We start from the raw sequence: 23,608 nt of genomic DNA on the forward strand, positions 1-23,608 counted from the left end.
AAAAGCTGTAAAACAACACAATGTTTCTAACATTGAAGGTCAGAGAGAGAGAGATGAAGGAGGATGGTCTCATAACTGTTAAGGAAATATAAATCAGTCCACCTATCCAGGAGGAAAAATTAGGAAGTTACTATCAAAAAAGCTTTAGATTCAAAAAGTCTTCTTCTAAGACTTCAATATAAGGTAATAGGTATCAAGATTTCATAACATCAATCAAGGCTTCTAGTCAAGATGGTGGAGCAGGAAATTGCTGTGCTTGCCTCCTCTCATGACTACATTAAAATTCAACTAAAGTACAGAACAGCCATCGTTGAGAATTGCCTGAAATCTAGCTGAACGGAAGTCCTATGACCAAGGACATACAGAAGAAGCCACCTCAAGACTAGCAGGAGGAACAGAGATGAGGAATGGGCTGGTCCCACACCCATGTGTGGCAGTTAAAAATCCAGAGAGATATCTTAGCTGTGGAGGTTCCCCCTGAGGAGCAAGGGATCCCAGCCTCACAATATTCACCCCAAGCCCAGGGTCCCAGTGATGGGAAGAGCAACTTCTGGCTGTGAAAACCAGCAGAGACTGTAGCTGAGATGACGGGCTGCTGGAGTCCCAGAAGTTTCTCTTAAAAGGCCCGTGCAAGGACCTACTCACTGACAGACTCACTTGCTCTGAGCTCTAGCACAGAGGCAGCAACCCAAAGAGTGCCAGGGACATACTAGGAGGAACAAAATTGTCCAGCATCAGGGCGAGGGCTAATGGGGCAGCTTTCTCCCAGACAGAAGTGCTGGCAGAAGCTATTGTTCCTTTGTTAAGCCCATCCCCAACCCAGCTTACAGACACTGGCAGATGCCATATCTGAGTCTCCAACAACCTCTCTAACACTGTTCACCCCACCTGGGTGACTCCCTGAAACTCTATCCCATCCAACTTGCAGACATACCCAAGCTGCTTCCTGTGGCTTTTCCATACAAAAGACGTGTCTTGGCTCATGATGAGGACTTTCCTAAACTCTCTCAAAGGTTCCCAAACCCTAAGAAAGCAATATCTGGCCTCAACATGCACCATAACTCTTGCTAAGCAACCTCAAGCCCAGAACTACCAGCAGCCTGCCTCAGTTCGCAGCTTATCCTTTCCCAGGCACCTCCAAGCCCAGTACAAGTAACAATCATCTGGAGATCACTCATAGCTCATACCAAGTGGCCCCCGGCAGGGCACAAGCAGTGGCTGACCTTGGCCTGCAACAGAGCCACTTCCAAGAGGCCCCAGAACCAACACACTCTGTGGCCAGCTTCAGACCAGACCACAAATGACCTCCTCTACAAATGACACACCAAAAGGGTAGACTGCGATGGCACCAACACTCCACTAAAGCAAATCCTGCTCCATAGGGTCAGCCCCTCTACAACAGCTCGTCCACTGTAGTCACAGCCAGTCCTCACAACCAATCAGCCTGAGGGTCAATCCCTCCATTCACGTGCAAACAGCAATCAAGGCTCAACTACAACAGGAGGCCACACAATCCACACAAGGGACACACCTGAAGAACCCGGCTCAGGTGACCAGGGAGCCTGCGCCACTGGGCACCATGGGACACCTACCACATAAGGCTATTCTACTAAGACTGGGAGACACAGCAGCTCTACCTAATACATAGAAAAACTGGGTGGCAGCCAAATTGGGGAGTATGTCCCAAATGAAAGAACAAAACAAAGCTCCAGAAATAGAACTAAACAAAATGGAGACAAGCAGTCTACCAGATGCAGAGTTCAAAACACTGCTTATAAAGACACTCAATGATCTCAGGGAAAACTTCAACAAAGAGATAGGAAAGATAAAAATGAAGATAGAAAACATTAAAAAAATAAAATAAAAATAAAGAATACAGTAACTGAAATAAAGAATACATTAGAGGGAATCAATAGATTAAATGAAGCAGAGAATCAAATCAGTGATTTGGAAAATAAGGTAGCAGAAAACACCCAACAGCAAAAGAATCCAAAAAAATGAAGACAGTTTAAGGGGCCTCTGGAATATCAAGCATATTAACATTCACATCATAGGGGTACCAGGAGGAGAGAGCAAGGAATTGACAAAATTTTTGAAAAAATAATGACAGAAAACTTCCCTAACCTGGTGAAGGAACAAGACGTACAAGCACAGAAAGTGCAGAGAGTCACAAACAAAATGAACCCAACCAAACAGGCCCACACCAAAACACATCATAATTAAAATGTCAAAGGTTAAAGACAAAGAAAGAATCATAGAAGCAGCAAAAGAAGAGCAGTTAACTACAGGGGAGCTCCCATAAGGTGATTTCTCAACAAAAACTCTGCACGCCAGAAGGGACTGGAACAAAATATTCAGTGATGAAAAGCGAAGACCTACAACCAAGATTACTCTACCCAGCAAAGCTATCATTTAGAATCAAAGGACAGGTAAAGAGCTTCCCAGACAAGAAAAAGCTAAAGGAGTTCATCACCACCAAACCAGTACTATAATAAATGTTAAAGGAATTTATTTAAGAAGAAAAAAAATCAAAACTATGAATAATAAACTAGTAATCTACATATTTATCAACAATTATTTTCAATGTAAATTGATTAAATGCTCCAATCAAAAGATTGGGTGGATGAATGGATAAGAAAACAAGACCTTTACATTGTTGCCTACAAGTGACTCCAGATCGAAAGACACACAGAGGCTGAAAGTAAAGGATGGAAAAAGATATTTCATGAAACTGGAAAATAAAAAACAAACATCTGGAGTAGCAATACTTATAGCAAACAAAATAGACTTTAAAACAAAGGCTATCAGAAGAGACAAAGAAGGACCCAGTAATCCCATTTCTGGGTATTTATCCAAAGAAACACAAAACACTCCTTCAAAGGAACATGTGCATCCATACATTCATTGCAACATTATTTACAATAGCCGAGATATGGAGGCAACTTGGGCATAATACCAACAAGTGGATAAAGAAGAGGTAGAACATATATACAATGGAATACTATCCAGCCATAAAAAAACAATGAAATCCAGCCATCTGCAACAACATGGATGGACCCAGAGGATATTGTACTGAGTGGAGTAAGTCAGTCAGAGAAAGACAGATGCCATATGATTTCCCTGCTTTAATTCAGTGAGTTTAAAGTGTTCATGACCTTTCTGCATTTTCTGATTTTTTTTGCTTTTCAGAAAATAACATGAACTGTTTCCTTATAGTAAGGAAATATAAAACACTTCATTTTGAACAAAATATTGATATAACATTTCCCTGTGTTTTTTTTTTTTGGGGGGTATGGGGTGGGGAAGGGTGTTTTGTTCTCAACATATCAAATCCACCAGTACAGAAATGAACCAAGATCTTCTGGCTTCAAATCTGCAATCCTGCCACTGTATCATGCTGTCTTAATCATTCACATGTATGTGGCATTATTGTCCTTTATATGAATTTACCCTTTAAAATACTAATATTTAATTACAAATTCCAGATAAGTAAAGTTTTCTTATATGTTATAAACAACCATCATCTCTGTTCACATCCTTATAAAGAATCAGAAGACACTGTTAATAAATAATAATAAAGGACACAGTTAAACCCAAATTCTAGGTTGGAAGAGGCAGAATAAAACATACCATCAGTGTTAGACTTAAATATGGTTGTACTCCAAGTTTGACAGTTTAGAAGTAATTCCAAACAAAAAGAGTATTATTTTTGTTATAGAAATAAGTATTAATTGATTGCCAGGTCACCCCCAAAAAGTTTAACTTAACCCATAATTGGCAGAAACATATTTCTAGTATATTGTTATCCCTATTAAACACACATTACCAACCCATGTAATACTAAAATAGGAAGAAAGCCACAAAAGGCTAGTGACACTCTACAAACCATGCCAAAAACTGGTCATAACATGGTTCTTTTAAGACAGAGAAACTTAAAAAGTAAGGTAGGAAGAAAGCAATCAATCAAAGATAACAGATTAAGGACTACTTCTCACTATTTTTCTCTAGAAAAGTGGTTTGTGAACTATTTTGTCCTGAGAAAAAAATGTTATGCCAATCAGAAAACCAAAAGACTATAGTATTTTTTTAAGGCATATGGAATTTTACTTAAGATTAAAAAGTAGTCCATTAAGAAATGTTAAAAAAAAATTATATTTGCCAATTTGACATGGGGTCAGTAGCTATCATACTAGAGAGCACAGAAATAGAAATTTCCATCACATATAAAGTTCTACTGCACAGCGTGCTATAATGTAGACAAATCATTGTTTTCTGTCTAGGTAATTATAAAAATTCTTCCCATAAAACTGCAAACATTTCCCCTTGCACTTGACACATTTTTGCAAACTTCTTAATCACTACATTGATGATTATTTTTTCAAAGATGACAACAATTAAAAGGACAGTGTTTACTATGTACCAGGAATGATACTATGTGCTTTGATTTGGTATCTCATTTCATCAAGTTCACAATCCCTTATCTGAAAGATAGTTTTCAGATTTTATCAAGTTAATACTGTACAGAAACCATATGCTGGAGAATACCCTCAGAAGGGTCCAGAAGAGAACTCAGGAACACACTGGAATGAATACTAAAAGATAAGGGAAGACTATAAATAACTGCCTATCAGTTAGGTCCTGGTTCTGCCGTCATACGTATTAGTTCAGAACAGGTAGCCCATCCTCCAGTGTGATAAGGTGCAACTGCACTGCAATTTTAAAATGACAGATCTGTGACTTTTTACCTATTTTGCATCACAGAATTACTAAAATGATTCCATTTCCCTGAAGTTCAAAAAAAAATCACTTCTAAGATTGAGCAATTGTTTTCCCCCCTGGTAATTATATACGTACTATCCTAACATGAAAGGCCTAGTTATTCTCTTTTGATGAGAGAATTGATAAATATATTTAAATACAAATTCAAAATTGTATTTTGTCACATTTATAAAATGACACATTTTTTAATGCAGATACTTAATTCAGTTGGATCTAGCAATTTAAACATTTCCTTATTTCTGAAAGGGAAAGAAAGTATAACTAACTTTCAGTTACACAGTGCTTTTATGTTCTAAATCAGCTTTGACACATTTTCTCACTGTCAGGACAAACTGTGACCAGTTTCATAGAATCTGAAAATCTTCCTCATTCTTGTTATGTTTATAAACCAGTGTATATCTTAAAATATTCCAAATACATGCATTTCACAAAAAGTACAAGGGTAAGTGTATTCACATATTTTAGTGTAATTTAAATGTCAGGAATTAAAATATTAATGTTCAATAGTGATAAAATATAAAAGTAGGATACACATTTAAATTCAACAACAATGTGGCCATGTTTATATCCAAAATTATGAAATATCACAAATATGAGCATCCAATAAGGAGTATATAATACATCATTTCTATGAAAAAAATTATACTCTCTTGGTTCCTGATATGGCCTTGCTGAAAAAGATTCGGTGATTAGGTATGGGAAATTGAAATAAATGCTGTAATATGAAAATAACTTAATCCAATACTTCTTATAAAAATTAGACCTCACTACTAATAACAGTAATTAACAACAATTATTTAGCTTCCACATCATTACTTCATTATAGCACATTAGTCACACGTTTATAAACTGGAAAAACTTCATTTGTTCACTAAATTTATAAATCAAAATAAAAATTTTATTGATTGAAATGTAGTTTAGCATAATTTGCCAAGAGCATGGACTCTGGAGTTAGACTACATGGCTTAAATCCAGGTTTTGCCAATTACTATAATGGCAATTTTTGGTGCGTTACTAACCTTTGTGTCTCAATTTCCTCATCCATAAAATGGGAATAATAGTATCTACCTCATAGGGTTGTGTGAGGATTAACTGAAATGATATATGGAAATACTCAAAAGAGTGCCCAGTACACATTATGCTCCATACAAGCATTCACTATTATCACTATTATGAAAGCATTTCTGAAATTATAATACATTACATTAAGAATTTCTCTTTCCTCCAGTTTCCTGAAAAACCTAAATGCATTATGGAAACTCAGTATTCAAAGAAACCTCTGTCAGTTTAATAAACATCTATTACTAATTCATATATTTACATATTAGACCTCTTTAAAGTTAGATTAAGGTTAAGGACAGAACTGGGAACATATTCTTCCACATCTCATAACTTCAAACTGCTAAATAAAACCCAAATGACACCATTTCACATATACAGCTATGCCCTAGTCTAGTGCAGCAACAAATAAATGGTTGTTGCTATTTATCCCAAAAATTCCCAAGAGAAGAAGCAAATCTTATTGAGAAAATTATTAGTTCAGTTTTGGACATACTAAGTTCAAAGTGTTCATAGAAAACTTAGTGGACATTCCAGGAAGCAATCAGAATTACAGACCTAAAGTTAGGAAGCTTACCCTCAGAAGTTTATCACTTCCTCCTGTGTACTACCAGGGAATTTGTCACATCCTATTACGTGACAATTATTTGTCTCCAAAACTCCTCTCTACTGCTAGACTACCTTGAAGGCATTTAAGGGCTCAATAAATATTGATTTAAAAAAATACAAAACTTGCAGAACTGTACAATTAAAAGAGGAAATTTTAACATATATAAAGAAAACTCTTATTTTAAAAAGTTATTTTTCAATCTGTGGATTTTAAATAAAGATGAAATTTTCATTTGGAAGAAGTCTTACAAAATATAAGTAACATAAACAAAAATCCTTTTTTTAAAATTTCATCACATGCAAATTATTAAATGTTACCTAGCAGTCAGACCTGGCATCATCACCAGGTCTATAAACCTGAAAAATAATAATATAAGTCAAGAAATACATAAGGAAGAGAAAGCCCAATGAAGACTTCTTGAAGTGCACTTACATTAATTAAAATTCCTAAGAAGTTTCTTAAAATATCTGCAATGTGAATTGAAAAGATTTTACTTTCTAATTTACAGGCTACTTGAGTTCCATAACTTAAAAATGAAAAGCCTCTGGGCCACTCCAGCGCACATTATTCAAAGAGCTGTGATAAGCAGCATCAAGCAAATGTGCCCGGTTGTAAGCACTAGGTAAGGGAAAGCCGCTGTCATCCCCAACCCACTAGCAATTGTTTGCTAATCCTTTAATTTAAAATCTGTAGAAGCACTTCCTAAAGAATGCTTCACTGGCAGTATTTACCACCCAAACTTAAAATATGGTCGAATCTATCAAGGCTCTAATAGTAGAACAGACTGGCTGACAGTTCTATATTTAACAGCAGATCATGACAATTTCATTTGTGCTTGACAACTAGATACCTGAAACCATTCGATGGAAATGACACTACAACATTGTCACTTACGTTAGAGGGCTGGGACACAAGAGAAAAACAGATCATTAGTGGTGAATGGTTGGGGAAAATAGTAGCAGTGGAGGATTAAAAAATAGTACAATACAAACAGGCTTAGTGGAACTGTAAAACTAAAGTAAAAAAAAAAGGTAGGGAGTCACAGAATGAAATTCCTACAACACAACAACACAAAAGAAACACAGACTTAAGTCTGCACTTTCTCATTTGAAATCACGTAAGCAAGGATCAAATGTTTACTGATTGTAATGTTATATAACAAAAGCCTGAAAACCTTATACCAATAGAAAATATTGGTAAATTAAAAAGTATTCCCCCAATTTTCGCCCTACACTTTTGCTCTATGAAGCAATTCATAAGGGGAAAAAAATAACTTCAGACTATAAATGATGAATGTAACTATTAGGAGTGGCCTCTCTATGAGGTCTGAAATAGAAGGAAAATGTACATTTCTTCCAAAGCTATGGCCAACAATAACTTCTGCATTCTGAATCCAGCTTAAGCACATTAGTTGGGAAGATGTTTGCAAAAGTATTTAATATGAAAGTGCTGAATTTAGCTTTTATTTTATTTTTCTCTCAGTTTTCTTAAGTGGCCTGCAGTCTATCAAATGCACTAAGTAGTACCTCTCCTAAGGATAAATGACAAAAGGAAATATAGTTTTCTTCGTATAGAGAACTGTTTCTTCAGATCAGGGGTCATCAAGCTTTTTCTGTAAAGGGCCATATAGTAAATATTTTCAGCTTTACAGGCCATGTGGTCTCTGTCACAAATACTCAGCTCTGCCATGTAACATGAAAGCAGAGGTAGATAATGGATAAGCGAATGAGTGTGGCTGTGGGCCAGTAAAACCTTATTTTCAAAAACAGGCAGCCAGTCCATGGGCCCATGGCCATAGTTTGCTGACCGCTGCTATGGAGAATATTTTTTACCTACCAACAAATATACTGCTGTAATAAATACCACCAAATATAAAAAATGATGTCTGGGATTTACTTTAAAACACTGCGTTAAAAAAAAGTGGAGAGTAGGGAAAAAGGTTAAATAAGACCAGCAAACACAGTTATTGTTAAAGCTAGATGATGGATGCACGGGGTTCATTATACTTTGCTCTATAATATATATAGTATATATAATGTTTTAAAACAAAGTAAATCAGTGAACTGGTTCTACAGGAAAATGGATTTCCTCATTTTTCTATAAACTTCAAACACGTTTAATGTTTTAAACATAATTAAAATAATACAACATAAAAAATTCTTAACATAAAGCTATTAAACAATGAAAAAACTTCAATAAAACTAAAAGTGTATACACTAAAAGTATAAACAAGCATAAACCCTTAAAATTTTCCATAATTTAAAACAGACTCACCTCATACAACTCCTAAATTAATACATTTATTTTATTTTCATCTTATCTTACAAAATGTGTTTCAATTCTGGATTTTAGAGTGTAATTATTTTATAGGGGATGTATTATTTATGTTAACAGATAACAGGTTTATTTTTTGAAATGGATTAACAAATAACTTTTTTTCTGAGTTTTAAACTCTAAGCAATAAATATTAGTAGATACAACCCACATCAAAAAGGCTGTTCCAGGTCTTCAATAATTAAGAGTATAAAGGGATCTTGAGACCAAACAGTTTGAGAACCTATGACCTAAATGTTTCCAATGTTGTTTAAAGCATGTTCACTAAGCAAACATTGGACATGTGCTCAAACTCATTCTTCCTTTGAACAACAAACATCTGCAGTGGAGTTAATCCACTGTGAAGGTATCAATACCCACCCACAAGAGGAAGACACTTACACCTTCAAAAACAACATTGTTTTAAAATTGTCAGGTGTATCAGGAATAATGCATCCACAGGAAAAGAAGAACCCTTAATGTGTTTTCCTTTCATGCAGATAATTATTTCATGAACCAACAAACTATGTGCCAACAGGTATTTCTAATAGATATACTAATTAAATCAAGATATGCAGTCTCACTCAATGCAAGAAGCCTGAAATCAAGCTGAAAGGAGCCTTAGGAAAGAAATCTTAATGACTGCAATTTCTCAAAAACTGCATAAATGTGTTTTTAAATGTCCTAAGTTTTTTCTCAATGTTCTGAAATACAGGGATTTCACATATTATCAAAACTCAAAACTAGGTTACATTAGACTAATAGAATTATAGTCACATTTGAGAAAAACTGAGAACTTCTCTGTGAAAACATTTCAACTATCCCAGAATATAATCAATATCCAAATTTTCTAACTCTAAAACTAAACTAGTAAAAAACAATTCATAACACAGATAATAATTAGAGCAAAAAGGTTTATATAATTATTCCTTCTTTTATAAAGACGAACCAATACTTATTTTTCTAATCCCATTTTCTAGTCCCATTGTCGCATTTTTAATTAATTTTGCCCCTTCTGCATATGGCTATTTAAAATGCTATCAATTTCGTTTTTACTTAAGTACAAGTTTCCTGGTTAAGTTTATAAATTTTGTTATTTCTATTGTCTTTTATAAACATGAATAAACTTAACATAGCAGTAAGATGCTCAGGTACATACTCACATCATACTCTGTAATTCTGCTGCAAAGCTTACAGACTTCCCTGCACTTCTCCCACTACTTGAAGTAGCAGTAGACATTGGGCTGGCTGCAGTAGTATTCATCTAAATAGAAAAGAGAAATAACACTTACAAAATGTATTTAACCATAAATAAATGCATAGAAAACAAAAGCAATTATAAATTACTTCAAAATACATAAAAATTTTTAAATTTCTGATGTTTTGTGTAAATCTGATTTTGTTCATACTTAATTTTCTCCATTAAAATGAAACAGTAGGATGGAAAAAAACTGCTTAGTCAAGTAAGATACCAAAAAATTACTCACTTGAATGATAAAACATTTCAGTACATATCTTGTAATAATGGAAGAAAAATACTTATTAAAATATTTTAATAGAAGTCAGTGGCTTTCAAATGTGTTCCAGAGAGCCCTAGGACTCACTAGCAATATTTCAGGGAGCACCCACTGGCCCCCAAGCACATTGCTTGCCAGTTCCATCCAGAACACCAGAACAACTCTTGATTTTTTTCAATTTTATATATTGGGGTTCCAAGTGAGATTTCATTTAAAGAAAGAGTTGCACAACTGTAAGGTAGAAAATTCTAAAACCACAGCATAATCCAATTCCCATCTGAACTAAAGCCTCCAATACAAATAATACAAACAAAATCAATCAGTAGATCAGAACCATTGAGATACTTTATATAATCTTACAGTTAAGTAACTCATCCATTTTAAACTGTGACTTTTTTCCCCAATAAAATTCAGCTGATGCATAATGGGAAAATGAGATGTCCATTCTAATATATCCCATTGTATTTAATGAATGTGGCAGTCCCATAAACAATAATTAGTAAAAATAACATTAAAATGAAGTAATGCAAATAGATAAAAGCCTCAATTATTACACATTAAGTGCTCAATATGAGTAAATGTTAGCTATTTATTCATGATCATATAAACTTTGCAATACTATAAGTTCCCTTAAAAAAAAATATACTGCAGAGTCTAAAGAAGAATTAACAAACTTAGAACAAATGGTAAAATAAAGTAGTACAGAGAACTTTAAACTAATTAAAAGGAGTCTGGAGTCAGACTGCTTAGGTTTGAATCCCAGCTCTTCTACTTTACCAGCACTTTGGGCAAATTATTTAACTTCTCTGTGCTTCAATTTCCTCACCTGTAAAATGGGAATGATCATTTCACCCTCTTAAGGTTGTTGTGAGAACTAAATGAACTAATATGGCCAGAACAGTTCTAAACACACAATGTTAGCAATTATTATAAACAAAGATCTTAAGAATTCTTTCTTGATCTGCTACTAAAAGCTTTTATGTGACAAATTTAGATTACCCTTATTTCATAATCACAAAAGTTTAAGAGACTTGAATATTTTCACTAAAGACCTAAAGGCAATTCAACAAATAGTTTCCTTATGAAATAAGTTCTGTCTTCACTCCTCACACCACCACTGCTACTAGTGACCCAGCTCAAAATCTCAGACATTATCTTTGACTCTTCCTGCACCCTACAATCTGCAGGAAACCAAATAAATTCTACTTTATGTTCTTACATCCTCCCTCTTTTCCTACTGCAATGGCCCTCTATGAGCTCTATTTATAGCTAGCTTCTGTCTTTCCATCTCAATTCATTCTCCACATTGCTGCCAAATTTATTTTCTTAACACATCCTCTAATCTGACCATTCCTGTGGAAAATGTTGGCTAAAATCGATAAAGGAAACCGGAACCAAGGCCATTTACCAAGAGCTGGGATGGAAGGACTGGGCCCCATGAAAGGTGGCTGAAAAAAATTTTACTACAAAGCACTGCCTAAGATAGGTCATATATGAAGCTTCTGAGAAGGCAACAGGACAGAGATCTAAGACACGAGCCCATTAGCTGGGGCACTAAATCAAAGTATCCCGATATCCTTCTGAAGCAGGACAAACTATCTGCCAGCATAAGCTCTAGCCTAGTCTAAGGGCCCTAATGGCCAGGCCAGTACCACCAGAGGATGCAAAGCAGAGAAACAAAAGGAAAAGTTTCAAATTGAGCCTGAAAACCAAAATTCGAAAACACAGAAAGAAGCCAATGCTGTGAACGGCCATCATTTCTTTAAGCCTAAATTTGTCCTATTTTTTCACAAAGACTTTTGGAATAAGTAATTTTCTACAAATAATATAGGAAGAGAAGCATCGCCATTTGGAACTCAGCTTGAAACAAAAATCCAATCACCAGTCCAAGATTGGGGTAAAAATAGATAGGAAACCAAGAATTTCTAGGACCAGTCCTGAAGAATCAGGACAAAGTGATAAAAAAGGGACCTGGCTTTCTTAAGGACTTCAGAAAATGTTTCACTTGTCCCCACAGAAGACTGACAGAGATATGAGATCCTGGAGAAAACGTGCAACTCAAAGATTACGTATTAACCCCAGCCTCCAAAAACAGTTATGATTTAAGTTCATTCATGTCAGATTTGAAAACATGCCATTCTGTGGGATTAGACTGTGGCCAAATGTCCTGCGACATTGCTGGAGCACTCTGCCCCTTTTCCCTTCTGCGAATCCAGTCACCCTGCTTTAACACTCTCAGAAGAGGAGGCATTTCAGAAAGTAAATTCATATTAAAACCACAGCTTTCTTCGGTTGTCCTCCTACTGCAAATGTTTCACATCAAGAGTATTTATTGGTAAGAGGTAAAAGGTCCCAAACCTAGTTTATTATAACCATGATCATCCTTTCACAGTCAAGTTATTTAATTTTTAAATCAAACAGGTGAATAACATTTTTCTTGACATGAGTTGATAGCTCATTAGAATCTTTAAAATAATTATTTCCCGTACCCACATTTTGTTTGATGATTTAGATAATTAACTTCTTTAGACATTAACTTCTTTACACATCAAAGTCCTATCATTCCAATGCTTTATTTCCTTTCTCCCAGACATTTAAAAAAAATGTCGGTTAAAAGCAGAAGCACTCAAGTCAATTTTCTCTAATAAATACAGTTAACATGGAACTGAAAACCTACTGTAATCTTCTCAATGGGTTAATGTCCTACAGTTGTTTTAGCTTTCAATTGAAATGCAGCTGTTTGCCATATTTTACAAAATGAATTCAGATGTGCAGATGGAGACCTAGATTATTTCAACATGCCAGAGTTTAAATGTGAACCTAAGGAATAAGTTCATCTCTGATTAATACTTATATTTAAACCTGATCATTAAGCCAATGGCCAATACTATATCATACCTGTAAAATCCTGTAGAAAAACTGACATCTTTTAATTTAAAATAATGGGATTTAAGGATATACTCCTTTCCTCAGAAAATATTGCAACAACAAAAAAATGTTTAACTAAAGTTATACATCAGAAATGCAAATTACACAAAAATATAATGGACACGGTACTGGGTTTCTATTTATAGCTCATATTTTCGGTTACTAAATGACCAAAGAAAGAAATACCATGAAACATCTTTACCTAAAAATACCTCAGAGTTGAAAAACGTATTACTTGTTACAGCACCCTCAAAACATCAAAATCTGGATTGTGAAATCCTTCAGTCTACCCATTTATTAAAAGACAGTGGAATTTTCTTTATTATTTCTTCTACATCACTGCTGAGGAAAATTAATTCAGCAGCCCTATGTATCGATTGTGAGCATCTACAGAGGCTCAATCCCAATCATTCATAACCTAAACATCCCACATAACATAAACAGAAAACAGTTATGTTCAGAACATTTTCATAGAACTCCAAAGGCAGGAAGCAATTATGGGTAGGCTGGCACTATTATACACTGCATTTCAGTTTTTTTGTTGGAAAAAAAACACAAAACTCAAGTTACATCATGGTCTAAGTTTCTCCTGCTGTAAAAAATAATAGCAAATGACCATTCGATCACCGAGAATTCAAAAAATAAATTAAAATGCAGAAAATTACAAACTTCCATACCTAGTGTTTGGGATAACACAATGGTAATTCCAATATATTTACATACGCCCCATTTCAAGTGGACTTGGGAAGGTATAATACTCAAGTGTTCACTCAATGATCTGCTAAAAGAGAAGTAACATGAATAATCCAAACAACAGATGATTCACATAATTTATAATTGTTCTGAAATCAATAGCAATCTTTCTGAAACTGCTGCTGATAGTATTTTCATAACTAAAAAATCATTCGTATTCACCTACCACCCATCAAACGAGTTCAGAAATAGGGTGCATCGATCATAGCCCTTCTCACACTGTAGTGTAACTATTTCCTCATCTTCAAACTGCCCACTGCTTAAAAACAGGGACACTGTTTTATCTGTAATTTCAGTATTTTAATATACTGCCTGACATGGCTGATGTTCAGTAATTGGTGGGTGAATGAAAAAAAATGACTGAATAGCATAACAAAGATAAGAAGAGCACATCTCTGCCATTCAGTATTTATAGCCCACTGAAGTTAACAGAGACACCCAATGGAATGAATTTAGAGATAATGCACAAGATACTATGAGACAAGAAGAGGAATATCGGACCCAGTCAATTATTATGGAAAAATTGTACTGAGATTTAACACTTGCTACAATCCGAAAATAAGCCAAATTTAACTGCAGTTGGAAAAAAAAAAAAAAAAGATAAGTGAACAGCAAATCCAAACTGTCCATATCTCACTGGATTACTGTTAAATGAATCAAATGCTGAAATGAAAATTGACTTTGAAAATTACGAAGCATCATAAACAGCAATATATGATCTAAAGAAATATTCTGCCTCACCATTCACTGAGCCATTCTTTTTCTTAAAAATTACTAGAACAGGAATAAGTACTTCCTAACCCAAATCAGAGTGATTCTAATGAATATGGGGATGAAGCTATGAATATTCATAAGGAACACCTAATGACCAAAAATTACAAATTATTAGGTATCATACATAAGTAGAGAACCACAGGTTTAATACAATTACCGAAGACTTCATACTCATAGACAGAAAAACTTCTCTGCAATATCTGACACTATTTCCCGATATATTTTCCTCACCACACCTGCTTCCCTGTTCAACATCCCAGTTATGTAAGAGTAACACGAGTCTTCAGACACATAAGATCAAAAATTTCAAGGCACTTTTTTTGTTTCCCTGCCTATATGTAGGCAGTCTGGTCCTGGCATTTTTTCCTTGTAAAAAAGCAATTCTCAATCAATCTGTTTCTTTCTAATAGCACTTTAATCAATACTTTTACTGCAATAGCTTTTAAACCCATGTCCCATCTTTCTAATTAATTCTGTATACTACCTCCAGAGTACTCATTCTAAACACTTGCTACTCCCCTACTCAGAAGCCTCCAATGGCTCTTCTTTGCCCCAGGACAAAACTTGTCTCACTGGGCCTCTCCAGCCTCCTTTTCTACCGCAGTCAAATCAACGAATCATTCCATTCGGTATCTCCCGAACCATCCCAAGTTCTTTTGAACCTTCACTCTACAGTTCTTCCTGCTTCCAATACCTGCTACCTCTCCACCTCTCCAAATCTCAGTGCTCTAGAAAAGCCTGACCTCAACTATCACCAAGAGGCCTTCCCAGAGACACAACCATCAGGAATTCTTTCTCTGACATCTAATTGTTTTAGTTTACTAATTATTTTGGTTGAACATTAAATATTTTAGTGCATACTATTTTAGTGTATTAATAAATCTCTGCCCCATAATCTCTCCCGCAACTACTGGCAGATGACTTCACAGAAAAATAAAAAGCCTTTATTTAGTAACTCCCTTCACCTTCCCCAACCAAAGCCAGTGTGTCTTCTCTTGATTCCCTCCTCTTATTCAACAAAGCCACCCTCTTATTTAAAGCCAATTCACCACCTGTGCTTTGGCTTATTCATTTTTAAGTATTTATTAGGTACTTACTACAGACCAAACACTGTTGTAACAGTTAAGGATAAACCAGAGACTAAGCTAGACAAAATGAGATACATTATAACGCAGGAGAAAAACATATAATGTAATTTGAAGAAGTGACAAATGCTATGAAAACTAAACAAGCTGATTTCAACCAGGAGGTGACATTAAATATAAGATCTGAACATAGTCCAAAGTGACTTGAAATGTTTTAGGTTTTGAAAGGGTAACTCCAGCTGCTATGAGAATATACTATAAGGAAGCAATGGTACAGGCAAGGAGACCAGTTAGAAAGTTACTGAAGTTGTATAGACAAGAGATGACGGTGGCTTGAAGCAGTGAAACAGTGGAGATTGTGAGAAATGGTCAGATTTCTGGAATATATTTTGAAGGCAGAGCCGCCGTGCTGATGGATTAGACATGTTGCCGATGGATTAGACATGGGGTGTGAGAGAAGAGCAGTGAAGGATGACCCTGAAGTTTGGGGCCTGAGCAACCAGTTGAACTGTGGTACAATTTACTGAGATCAGGAAGGCTGGAAAAGAGAAAAAAAAAGGAATTTAGTTTGGGCAATGTTAAGTTTGAGATAACTGTTAGACATTCAAGTAGAGATGAAATCCTGCAGAAGCTTGTGACAGGTGTTGTAAGGCAGACAACTGAATAAAAGTCATGCTCAGAGGGTTTTGTGAATAAGGATAATCAATCAATACAGTAGAACCTGGCAATAAGGATCAACTAATCTCTCAAGCTCAGTTTCTCCATCTGTCAATAATTTCTGCCTGTCTTCTCAGAGGGGTTTAATAAAAAAGACAGTGGCTACCACATAAGGGGCACTCAAAAAATATATCTGAATTGAAAAGACTACCACCCATAAACTATAAAATTCCCAATAGATAAATAGACAAAAAGACATTGAACTGTGTGTTTACATATCCTAGTTGGCTACATGAGCAATTATTATTATTTTTTTTTAACCTATAGACATAGGAGCCCGGTGACAGATTTTTCAGAGATACAGGCAGTTACATTGTATTCTCCTTCAGTAGTCTCACATTCATGTAGGCTTTTATTCCATGTGTTTTTATATCCAATACTCTCTTAGGGAACTACTGAGTTTAAAACAATTTTCATTCTTTGCAAAATGATTCTTAAAGTGCACTGCAAATGTGCCTACCAGATCACCCTGAAATACGTAACATCCAAACCCTGACAAAATGGCAAGCTTGCTTTTCCAATATTGAAACACGGTTGTTTTTACATAAAATTTTACATAATTTAGTGACTTAACGGCTAACTTTTCAGATAAGTGCAAAATTTTGCAATCAATTGTACTTCGAATAATAAGAGGTAAGTGTATTTGACAAGGACGTCAAAAAGGGAGAGCTCTTAAACATCAAGATTCTCTTCCAATCTAGATTCACATTTTAGAAATATTAAACCTTAGGAGCTGCCTACACTAAATATAAACAATTCAATAAAAAATCTAATGTGGTTAAAAATATGGTTCATGTGACAAAAAAAGGGGGGCGGATTTACTCCCAAGTAAGCATGTAAAAAATAGATGAATTTGTATGAGCACTGCAGAGTTTATAAAGGACCTTTAACCTGTGTTAGCTCACATTTTTCCACAATCACTCTATCAAGCAAGTATTTCCCTCCAGCAATGAAGAAGTTAACTGTAAAAATACTGGGCGAAGGTCACAAATCTAACAAAAAAAACAAGCTTTGATTCAGGTAGCCGATAACCTGAAATATTCAGTCCATCTACAGACATATTTTAACAAAAATTCACCAATAATCTTTTCCCATTTTAGTGCCTTGGTTTTCTTTTTTTCTTTTTTTTTTTTTTTTTCCCCATTTGTAAAAGATGCCTATCTCCTTGAACACGCTCAAATAATGTGGAATTACTGAGAAGTTACATAGCAGTTAGGGGACTTGTCACTGTTATCTTAGAGGCTGATGACTTTAAAAGCAAGTTTAGAAATTCTTTCCTTAAAAGTTCATCTTAGGCAGATGGATAAACAGCTATCATAGACAAAAGTGTAACAATGCAAATTGGCGGGAGGGGGACCAAAGACATCTGAGGTGCAGAACTACAATTTGAACATCACTAATTTCATCCAAATCCCTCATTTTTCAGGTGAGGAAACTGAAGTCCAGAGGGGTTTCTTGAACTGCCCAAGGACACATCACTATTTAGTGATACAGCTGAGGTCCCCTGACACCTGGTCCAGAGTTCTTTCTACTGTCCCACAAGGAACATACAAATAAAAGTTGATCATAACTAACAAACAAGACCTCCACAATGTGTGTGTCATAGTGAACTTTGTTGTGCAATAGCGGCCTATGCCAACTCAGTTTAGCAGCAAAGAGCAGGGCTCTGGAGCTCAAACACAGGCTCTAACACCATGTGACCTTGGGCAAGTCACATCACCTCCCGGTCTCAGTTCCCTCATTTTTTAAAGTAGGAATTAAAACTACTCCTCTAACAGGTTACATGAAGTAATGTACATACAGCACTTAGGATAGTGCCTGGCATACGAAACGCACACAGTTCATGATGGTGATGATGGTGATGATGGTGATGATGGAGAATCATCATCCACACAAAAGTAAAGCTTCTCGAAAACGTATCACAAGGTATTATCATTAACATATATTCTCAGAGGAAGAATGTTATGATTAGAGGTAGTTTTTTAGAGATTCAGAATCAATATGAATAAAATAAAATATACATGATTCAGTCATCAAACCTCTATGGCATTTAAAATAGCAAAGGTACACTTCGAGATGTTAAAATAATGTGTATTTGTATAGTATTTTATGATTTATAAAGTACACTCATATTTATTTCAACTTACTGCCTTATTGAATTCAATGAACACAGCACTTTTTCAGCAACTACTACATACTTTATGCCAGGTAGCATGCCATTTTCATAATGTTACCTTATTTAACATTCAATATCCATTAACTACCAGCTAGATGTTATCAGATGCAGTAATATAATGCAAAAATTTTAAAAACCTGACAGATCAGTTCCAGAAAGTAAGAGCCTCATCAGTATCATCTAATAAGTGGGAATGACGTGTTTGGATGGATAAATAAGATACAGCATTTAACATAATGGATGGAACACACTGAGTAAGCATGGACGTGTTGGTTCTCTTAGCAGTGGTACCGAGCTGTTTTGTGTAGAGAATATACTGTAACTAGATCAGTAAAGCACCATTACTGTGACGTAAGTATTATCTATCAAAGAGAATTTTGGGTAATGGTGTCTATTATACTTTATGCTGTTTCACAAATTAAAATATACAACCATTTTTGCAGATTCTGGGTCAGTCTTCACTGGAGGCGGGAGGTAGGCAAGTTGAAACAAAACCAATTAAATAATAAAAAATGTTTGCAAAACAAGACAAGAATTTGTGTAATTCTCATCTAAGGCCTCCAACAATCCTGGGAGGCGATGGAATGACGTTAGATACTAATTCCATTTGGCTGATGAAATTGAGGCTCAAAAAAGTAAAAACCTTAACTGATATCACAAAGAAAGAATATGGCAGAAAGGGCTAAACCTAGGTTTTTGGAAATAGTTTTAAGTGCTCTTTGCACCTATTCACAATACATCTCAATATTAATATCTCTTCCAGATCCATTATTCAATGACCTTAAGACCAAAGCAGGTAATACTGAACACTTATTCCTAACGTGCTTCACTGCCCCAACACATCCCATGCGTTACCTCATCTAACCCTCAGCAAAGTGAGGACTCAAAGCAGGTGTTTGACTCTCAGTAAAATGTTATCCAATAGAGTATAAATTCAATTAATATAATAATGCATTTGGCTGGATTATTTTTCCTTACTATAAGTGAACGATAAACAAAAATCTTTCTTTAACATTTTAATACATAATAAGCAGATTTATATCTGATTTCACTTTTTATTTTATTCACCATAAAATAAAACCAATGTTCTTTTCAACAAGAATACTCAGTCTTCTGATTTAATGGGCATGGCCTAACTTTTTCTGCAGCCTCCTACACCAAAAGATCCTTTTTTTAGAGAGAACCAAAAATCAAGCTGCCTAAGATTTCTATCCAATTATAAGAAGAAAGCAAACTATTTGAATTACCAGTGGCTTAAATGAATAGGTCACTTGCTGGCCTTATTCCAGATATCTTATCTATTATTTCAGCACATAAGCAATAACTTCGTTACTACTTAAAAGTACATTTCTAAGATTACAATATGGTTAATCCTCCTAAAATTATATATTACAAATTTCAACAAACCTAAAAGTATAGTGACCATACTATTATGTGGTTTCAACTGGGACATTTTTGATAGTGAAAGGAGCTCCATTAATAATTATTAAACCATGACTGTCCCAGAAAATGTGGGATGTAAGTCACCCTATGTTTAGAACAACCCATTTTTATTTGCATGTTATGGGTTATTCTCTGTATGTGTTTAATTCATAAGCTTTAAGTTTTGTTCCAGATCTAACAATTATCTTCAGCCTTGAGACCAAAGTCACCATTTTACAGACAGGAGGCCAGAGTTAAGAGTGCTAGAAAGTTTTTCTTAAGTTTTATTTTCAAACTTAACGTGATAAACGTTTGCTTGAAAAAGAAACATCTACATATTTCAAAGAAAGTAATCTGGCAAAACATCACCAAATTTTTAACTTATCTCTTCAAAAGTTTTGAATACAGACAACCACAAAACTACTAAGATGGTGTGATGATCAAAAGTTAAAAAAAAATAGAATCTTTCAAATGGAAAAAAACCTTCAGGAATAAAAGAGTTGAAAAGTTTTCGTTGAAAACTAACCAAAGTGATAAAAGATAGAGGAAACCCATGGTCACAACACAGCACAGAATGATTAAAGGAAACTCCAGTTAGTATTGTTATGGCTCTCCAAATGAATCTGGCATTAGCTGTATAACCTTGGAGACAAAAGAATGCTTTGTTTTAATTTGTCAAGCTGTAAATAACTACTAACAGACCCATGCTTTGAACTGTAGTAACTTAATGAAAGGCATTATTTGAATATAATTATGATTCCCTAAGGCAATAAATGTTCCAAGAATTGGCTTCTTGAACTTAAAACTCAACCAAATCAAGAAGTGGAAGGGGCCTCAAAGTCTTAATTCTTGACCTATGCTGTCCAATATGGCAGCCACTAGCCACACGTGGCTATCGATTTTTAAGATAATAAGTTAATAAGTAAAATTAAAAATTAAGTTTCTCAGCGCACTAGCCACATTTCAAGTGTCTAGTGCATACCATGTTAGATAGCACACATTACGGCAGAAAGTTCCATTGGACAGTGATGCTCTAGACCTAGGTTGCTCTAGATCTTTGCTTGAATATTCCCAGAGACAAGAAACTTACAATAGCATCATAAAGCGCATTCTATTTTTGCAAAGTACTGTCAGGAAGTTCTTCCTCACATTCAGTCAACTCCAGCCTCTCTGTAACATCCACCAGAAATTCTACAAGTTCCATCCTCAATTTGGTCTTCAAGTAAATCTTTGGAGAGCTAACTTAACTCCACTTACAAAGTTCTGCCCCTCACATGTACTAAAGCCCTAGGTCCTCTCCTCCCACATAAATGTACACTCATTTGTAACAAAATAGTTATAGTATCTATCAGCCTCATGGAGTTATGCTAATTTATCCACGTGCACACTATTAACACATGTCCAGGATCTGCTCTGAATCAGTAATACATTCTATTGTACCTATAAATCCGCTTTCGTTTGTTACCCCAAGTGTCCTGATTTTTGATTTAGAAAATAAGGTCACAGTCATTCTGAATTTCTTCAAATACGGAGACGAAAGTTAACTACAATTAACATGTAACTGACCAATGCCTGGCGCTGTTCCGAGCATTTCATGTATATTACCTCATATAATCCTCACAATCCTGAGCTAAACTATCCCTATCCCCATTAGACAGACCAGAACACCCCGCCAAAGACATGCTAAATAATTTCCCTAGGAGTCACAGCTGTGGGTTCACCCCACAGAGACGAGAGTCGATCTTTTCCCTTCCTGGATGCTACACTTCTAACGCTACCTAACTCTTCTTCCACCCTGCCCATAACGCAACAATCTCCCTGTGTAAGGACGCTTCCTCCCAAACACTACCCAGATGACACGGAAGGTGGTACTTAACGCACCCAGCAACGCGCGCTGCTGCTCGCCTGCCCAGCTCCCCTCGCCCCACGCCCACCAGCCGGCGGGGAGGAGTCAAGACCCAACTCCACACCCCGCGGGAGAAGCAGGGCGCTGCGCCGGGCCAGTGCCTCTCACTACCGTCCCCCCTGCACCCGTCCCGTGCAAACACCAATGTTAGTTCTACGCGGCCGCTCGCGGGCAGAGTCCAAAGCGGGGCCTGGGCCCAGAGACGCGGGACTCGTCGCGCGGCGTCCCTCCCGATTCCCATCCTCTCCCCCCGCCCGCCCCCGCACCGCCCCCCACGCCACCAACAACCTCTGCCAACACTTGTAGGCACGGCTGCGCGTCCCGCGTGGAGAATGTGGGGGTAGAGATGGTGCGATTTCTGCCGCTGCGGCCCGGGATACGCTTGGGTAGGGGCGGGGTGGGAGGGCTGAAAGTGTAGCAAGGGGAAAGGTGGCTCGGCTGGAGCGGAGGGGCGATGGGGGGCGCTAGATGGCGTGAGCCCGATTCTCTATGGGGCGTGTGTTGCGGAGACCCGCAGGGAGCGGTCCAGACGCCCCCAGCACTAGCGGCGCGGGCGCTGGCGCATGCGCGCTCGGCCAGGTGGCGCGCGGTCTCCTTTCCCGAGCGAGCCACTTCCGCCACGCTCGCTGGGGGTGGAGCGTCGGGGAGCGCACGGCCGGTGGTTTCCCCGCGGGCGTAGTGCGCCGTACGCGGGGCCGGGATGGGCTGTGCTGAGCCACGCGGTGGGCTTCCCGACGGGGGCTGCTGGGGGAGGCGTGGGGTGACCTGAGAATCAGAGGGTGTTCGAGGGCCAGGCTTGGATTCTTTAAGAATGGAGCTGAGAGGGCTCAGATTTTGGAGGGATTCCGTGAGCGGCACGGCAAGTGTGTTTGCAACTTCAGGTCAGAGATTGGCCCGTGTAAATTTATCTTCAGGAATTAGGGTGGACCGGGCTCTTAGCCGGATTGTGCTTTCCGGAATGGTGAAGGGAAACGGAGCTAGGGAAGACCCGCTTCCCCCAAGGACCTCAGTGTGGGGGTGTGGACATGGACCTCCTCCTGGGACCCTGAAACACCAGCCCTGGGCGCCGGCGCCCGCAACCGCCCCTCCCCACCCTGCCCTGCACCGAGTCATTAGAGAGGCGGTGGGAAACGATGGCCCGCAATGGACTTTACCCCATACCCATGTTACCAAACTCAGGCATTTAACGACAACCACGTTTTTATTATTGAAACTTTTTCTACTTCAGGGTACTTTGTGAACGATCCTATACTTTTCCTTAGGATTTTGGCCTGTTCTTCCTTATTTTTAAGTCTTGCACCCCCACTATTGAACTGTAAATCCTGTTTTCTCACATTTGATTGATACAGATGTAGTTCTTTAATACAGTCGTAAGACAGTGATTTTGATTGCTTTCACAATATTGTATGAAGTTTTATTTACATTTTTGACATTCTTTTCAGCTGCTTAGGGAAGAAAACTGGATTAACCATACTCACGTCCACGCTTACAACGTCAAATATTAAAATGTTTCACACAGATTCAACTACTAACCTTCAGGTCTTTTTTAGGCACTACTGCGTCAGTTAT

At 36.9% G+C, this 23,608-nt stretch overlaps 1 protein-coding gene across 3 annotated transcripts in view; it reads right to left on the minus strand.

Moving 5' to 3' along the window:
• The window catches only part of SUPT3H (SPT3 homolog, SAGA and STAGA complex component), a 464,238-nt gene extending 441,618 nt beyond the window's left edge, over positions 1-22,620 (minus strand). For 2 of the 3 annotated variants that reach the window (XR_012496623.1, XM_074333029.1), the window contains exons 1-2: positions 22,328-22,620; positions 9,925-10,025 (exon numbers count right to left, since the gene is read on the minus strand). Coding sequence is in view for 2 of the 3 variants with exons in the window: in XM_074333029.1 (XP_074189130.1) it covers positions 9,925-10,025 (101 nt within the window). In the remaining variant the exon portion in view is untranslated. Of the gene's footprint in view, positions 1-9,924; positions 10,026-22,324 lie in introns of all 3 variants that reach the window. The other variant, XM_074333030.1, reaches the window with a different exon arrangement.
• Positions 22,621-23,608: the final 988 nt, after the last annotated feature.

The sequence above is a fragment of the Rhinolophus sinicus genome, linkage group LG05 (genome assembly GCF_036562045.2).
Source record: "Rhinolophus sinicus isolate RSC01 linkage group LG05, ASM3656204v1, whole genome shotgun sequence".
Lineage (NCBI taxonomy): Eukaryota > Metazoa > Chordata > Mammalia > Chiroptera > Rhinolophidae > Rhinolophus > Rhinolophus sinicus.